Genomic DNA, 6352 nt, shown 5'->3' on the forward strand with positions numbered 1-6352 from the left:
ACCATCGCCAGGCAGGAATTTTGTCCTTAAGAACAAGATGGTCATCTGAGGAATAAGTCAGTAAAACAAGGAATGTAATGTCACCACAGAATGGCAGTTTGTTAAACATACTGAAGAAAATAGTATTGAGACATGTGACTTGGGTTGGAATTGAATTCTGACCTCAGTATTTCAGGAAAGAAATGGTAGTATCCCTTTCTAATACCATTATTGGATGATTTTAGATGCCTGAATAAGAAGAGGATTAAGATGAGAGACTATATGTCATCCTAGATGAGAGGTCAAGGTAAGGAAAAAGGAAAAAATACAATAAAACTAATATTCTGGGTCTTAAATTCCTTTTATTTTGAGAAACAAGAGATGTGAAAAACAGGAGATATTGGGAAAGAAAGGAATACATTTTTCTCAGGATGCATTGAGCCTTTGATGCCAGTGATTAAAAAATCATAGATAATGACTAGTCATCAATGAGTCAGAGACTTCTGTAGGCTAGAGGGGCAGCTGCATCTGACTTTTAATTGGTTTGCTAACACATTAAAATATATTTGTTTTTCTTGGAGCTCATACAGAATTGTGAGAACTGGGTGTACAAAAATCCTTCAAGAAAATTCACAGAAAAGGGAACTAAAGAATGGGGTGAATTATAGTTGTCTAGAATAATCAGACAGGCAGAAAAGAGATATACCAATAAATTTTGCATATTAGAAGTAATTAGGACTGATTAGGCAAAGAGGATAGTAGAACATGCTAAAGTAACATTTAAAAAAGTCATTCATGAATAAAATGACTAAACATATTTGGATGTAGAGATTTTATTTATTTTGAATAGAGTAAGATCAATTACTGTAGAGTATGCAATATACTATGTGTGTCACAGAAACGTGTCTTTTTGCCCTAGGATACGGAAATGTGTTGGGGAGTGTCTGCAGAGTAAAAAGAACAGGGTTAGTATGTCATCATCTATCAAGGACAACTAAACAAGTTAAGGGATTAAGGATGTCCCATGTCATAGTGAAACAAAGAATAAAAAATTAAAGAATACAAAGGATAAAAAGTCTTTCTAAATGAGATGAAACAATGGAATTGATCTATGATCTTATACAGGCTCAACTACTGGCAGTTTAAGAAACTAGTAATTTTCTTGAAGTCATTGGAAGCAGATCATGACTGAAAACAACCACACTGCCATATCCCATTTCCTCCTACTGGGCCTGCCCATCCCCCCAGAAAACCAGCACCTGTTCTTTGTTCTGTTCCTAGCCATGTACCTCACTACTGTCATGGGGAACTTCATCATCATCATCCTCATTCTACTAGACTCCCATCTGCACACACCCATGTACTTGTTTCTCAGCAACTTGTCCTTCTCTGACCTCTGCTTCTCTTCTGTCACAATGCCCAAATTGCTGAAGTACATGCTGACCCAGGACCCATCCATCCCCTATGCAGATTGTTTAGCACAAATGTACTTTTTAATAGTTTTTGGAGACATGGAGAGTTTCCTTCTTGTGGTCATGGCCTATGACCGCTATGTGGCCATCTGCTTCCCTCTTCATTACACCAGCATCATGAGCCCCAAATTCTGTGCTTGTCTGTTGCTGCCACTGTGGATGCTGACAATATTCTTAGCCATGATTCACACCCTGCTTGTGGCTAGATTGTCTTTTTGTGAAAACAGTGTGATTCTCCAGTTTTTCTGTGACCTTTCTGCTTTCCTCAAGCTGGCCTGCTCAAATATATATGAAAATGAATTGATGATATTTATCAGTAGTGGACTCACTGTTGTTATACCGTTCTTACTCATTGTGATGTCGTATGCAAGAATTGTATCCTCCATTCTCAAGATGTCTTCTACCCAGGGCATCCACAAGGTCTTCTCCACCTGTGGCTCCCACCTATCTGTGGTCTCACTGTTCTATGGGACAATTATTGGTCTCTACTTATGTCCATCAGCTAACAACTCTACTGTGAAGGAAACTCTCATGGCTATGATGTACACAGTGGTGACTCCCATGCTAAACCCCTTCGTCTACAGCCTGAAGAACAGAGACATAAAGGGGGCCCTAAGAAGAGTTATCTCTAGAAAGAAAATCTCTCTGTAATGACAGCATTTGGCATTTCTACTTAATTTTATGAAATAAATGCAATGATGTTAATATTTTATGTCAGATCTCATCCTTCATCATGGGAACTACATGAAAGTGCATGCTACATAACTGTTTAATATACAAAAGAGAGCCATGTAGTGGTGGTACATGCCTTTAATCCCAACACATAGGATGCAGAGGCAGGTATATCTCTGTGAGTTCTAGGCCAGCCTGGTCCATAAGTGCTAGTTTCAGGACGGGCTCCAAAGCTACAGAGAAACCCTGTCTCAAAAAAAAAAAAATACACAAAAGAGAGGTATTTTATTGAGTAGTTAAAATAGGATTGTCTTTTATATCTGTCTATATCTTCCTTCTTACCTTCCATAAATAAATCCAGAAATGGGTTTGGAAGAAGTATTATCTAATATGACCTTTATTCTTTACATTCTTAAGTTGCTGCAACATTTTATCATTTTTTCCTGATTTCCATGTTCACTAATGCATCAATAAAAATAGTTTAAGTAATGGATTCATGGCACTCAATAATGGTGAATTCTCTCCACCATCCAGTTTCCTTTCCCTACAGGTTCTCCTACATTTATTTTAACATAATTTTTTCATATATTGATTTTTCTTGGTTAGTCTTGTACCTAAACAAGTTTAGGGAAATTGATTTGTATAATTGTCATTTGTATGATTTTATGTTAATTTGAAATTGACTAAAAACCAGGAGTTGTTCAATTTACTTCTCTAAGATGAAGGAAAGAAGAAAAATAGAAGCAGGTAAAACCTCATGTATATTTCCTATTTTACTATAAACTTCTGTTAATTTTAGTTGGTTTTGTATTAATCTCATGACACTCTGAAGTAAATAAAGAAGATTCTGCCTCACAGACTGAATAACGTGAATTTCAATGACTTCCCATCTCACACGGAAGGACAATGGTTGTGAATATATGAGATCATAGACAGATACTCTTTTCTCTGGATCTGTTCAAGAAAATATTTTAATATTTAGCCCTGCTTGCCCTGGAACTCACTTTGTAAATCAGGTTGGCCTTTAATGCACAGAAATCTGCCTGTCTCTGCCTCCTGAGTACTGGGGTTAAAAGGCATGTGTCACCACTGCCTGGCCAATTCCAATATTTTGTATCATTCTTTATTTTAGAAGAATTTTACTTTATTTTTTGTATTATTTATTTTTCACATTCCTTGCCTCACTATGGCATGGAATAACCTTGGTCCATATGTTTCTTACATTGTACTTGGTAGGGGACGACATAAAAAACCCATTCCTTTGTACTCTGCTGACCTCTGCTGACTTCCCCTGACATCCATCTCCTGGTGAAACTACTCTTACCCTAGGGCTCCTCACAACCTGATAAACATCTCCACTTGATTCTCCATATAAAGTTCAACAAGAGCATGCACACTTTAAACTCTGTTGCCACAGAGTTTTCTCTTTGTCCTTTATCTTGTTTCTTGAATTATATCATCTTCCACCCAGTGAGATACACAACAACTTCTTTGTACATGTATATTTACCAAAGTGCATGATACATCACAGAATTTTTAAATTGTGCCAGTTTTAATGGCTATTGTTTTAAGAAATTTTATTGTCGGCATTCTCATCTAGTTAAAGTAACACCAACTGTTGTAATGGGTAAACTCTGGAAGCCTTTTGTCATGGTATAAGAAATTTATCAGGGAAAAGACAGACAACAGACAATATAAAAATTGATTCATTGTCCTCCACATGTGAAAAACAAAGTTTAAAAGACAGAAATAGATGGACAGACATCCCCTGTATGGGTTCAGGACACACCAGTCAGAATAACAAATAGGCTTCCCAGATTCCAGTGGAAGACTCCCACCACCTCAGCTGAGCTCCCAAAGACCCAATCTGCTACCATCCCTTCTCTTTTTACTGCTTTCCCCTACTGTTATGTCCCCATACTCAATAGAGGTGTACATCCCTTGCTCAGATGAGAACACACCAGTCAGAAGAACAAGTAAATTAACTCAGGCAAAGATTCACTGTAAATCAGAGACCAGACTGGCTACCAGAAGTCCAATTAGGCTGCCCATCTACAGCTATTCCCCACTCTCTTAGTGTTCCCGCAACATTATCACTGATCCCCTTTCCCCCTCCTTATCATGGTGAGCAAGACCCAAATCTGATGGAGACACCCAGCTCCATCAAAGACCACAATAGATATCAGAAGTCCAGGCCCGAACTTGCATGAAGACTTCTTGCAGACCCACAGACTACACCTGTTGTCAAAACTCCAAGCCACACAGACCAGAAAATCAGAAAGTAAACAGAAATCAAGGAACAAAACACACATTCAACAAAGACAAACTCAGAAATTGGCACCTAGATCAATATTCACACCCAAAATACAAATGCCTGGACACACATGTAAGAATACCATCAACAACAACCAGGGTAATACGTCACCACTGGAGAAAAACTATCACACTACAGCAAGCCCTTAAAATTTCAATAGAGATGAAGCACAAGTAAAATACCTTAAAACCAACTTTATGAAAATAATGGAGATTCTTAAAAGGAAATGAATAAATCCTTTAAATTGAGAAAAAGAAAAAAGTTAATCATCTCTAAGAGCCCAGTAAAGGTTAGACCAATAAGGATCAAGATTCCCTGGAATAGAAAAATTGTGTTTCATTATTATTATCAGAATTTTATCCAAACAATGATTATCAAGGTCAGTATTAACTGAATGAAGGAATTATAAATGCCATCTGTGGCTTGTGATCAATGCTAAACTCGTAGAACATGGCCTTAGGAAGTATTCTAACATACATGGAGAGGGGTTGGAGTCATGGTGGTAGTGGTAGATACAATAAAGCCTTCCATAGAAAGGTAAGAAGATAAACTGGTGAACAAGCATAGGAGCATGGACTGCTTTGAAATTCGCTTAAAGAAACACCGAACATATCATATACATGCCATATTCCTGACTTCATATACGGCACACATAGAAAGTTGGCTGACAAAGCTTAAATTTTCCAGAAGATTGCATATCTGCAGGAAGGTTTTTGGAGCTACTCAGTCATGTTGAACTAATATGCTGTCCTTGGAAGCCTTCCCAGTGTGTGTGATTTTCTACAGTCTTATTCTGTTTATAAACTGTTGGATGAAAGCTCCTACTCCCAGCCACAAGACAAACAGAGACCATTTCACTCTCCCCTCCCTCCACTTCATTCACCTTCCCTCTACCCCACTCCTGCAGCCACTGCTCAGAAAGGGTAAGGGTTCCTATGAGGAGTCAACAAAGTCTGACACTTCGAAGCATGACAAAGGCCTTATCCCTATATTTAGGATGAGCAAGGTATCCTTCCAAAAAGAATGTGCTCCTAGATGCCAGTTCAAGTACTAGGGATAAATCCTGGTCTCACAGCCAGTGGCTCCACAGACTGCCCAAGCCTCACAACTGAGCCCCACATTCAGAGGGCCTAATTTGGTCCTATTCAGGTTATCCCACTATCAGTCCAGGATCAGTGAGCTCTCACTAGCTCAGATCATTTGTTTCTATGGTAATCACCATCATGGTCTTGACCCCTTTGCTCTATTATTGCTCCTCCCTCTCTGGACTGGTCTCGGGTAGTTTGGCCCAGTGCTTTGCTGTAGATCTCAGTATCTGCTTCCATCAGTTGCTGGTTGAAGGTTCTGTGCTGAAAACTAAGGTAGGCATCAATCTGATTACAGGAAAAGGCCAGTTAAGGCATTGTATTAAAAAATTCTTAATAATTTTTTACCATATTCACCATTTTGGGGTCTGGGATATGTCACTCAAAATAGTGATTTCTAATTCCATCCATTTGGATGGAAAATTCAAGATGTCATTGTCTTTTAGCACTGAATAGTATTCTAATGTGTAAACATGCCACATTTTCTTTATTTATTCTTCAGCTGAGGGGCATCTAAGTTGTTTCCAGTTCCGGCTATTACAAATAATGCTGCTATGAGCATAGAAGAACAAATGCCTTTGTAGTATGATTGAGCATCTTTTGGGTATGCCCAAGAGTGGTATTGCTGGATCCTGAAGTAGGTTGATTCCCAATTTTCTGAGAAACCACCATACTGATTTCCAAAGTGGTTGTATAAGTTTGCATTCCCACCAACAATGGATGAGTGTTCACCTTACTCCACATCCTTTCCAGCATAAGCCGTGGTATGTATAAGTGGATACTAGCTATAAACAGAGAACATTGACCCTATAGTTCATTATCCTGGAGAA

General features: G+C 38.4%; 1 protein-coding gene across 1 annotated transcript; it reads left to right on the forward strand.

The window, feature by feature from the left end:
• The first annotated feature begins 1163 nt into the window (after nt 1-1163).
• Nucleotides 1164-2102, forward strand: LOC126514013 (olfactory receptor 1496-like). Its single transcript, XM_050162674.1, has one exon. The coding sequence runs from the start codon at nt 1164-1166 to the stop codon at nt 2100-2102; it is 939 nt and encodes a 312-aa protein (XP_050018631.1).
• Nucleotides 2103-6352: the final 4250 nt, after the last annotated feature.

The sequence above is a fragment of the Alexandromys fortis genome, unplaced genomic scaffold (genome assembly GCF_014885135.2).
Source record: "Alexandromys fortis isolate MF-2015 unplaced genomic scaffold, M_Fortis_MF-2015_v1.1 scaffold_84, whole genome shotgun sequence".
NCBI lineage: Eukaryota > Metazoa > Chordata > Mammalia > Rodentia > Cricetidae > Alexandromys > Alexandromys fortis.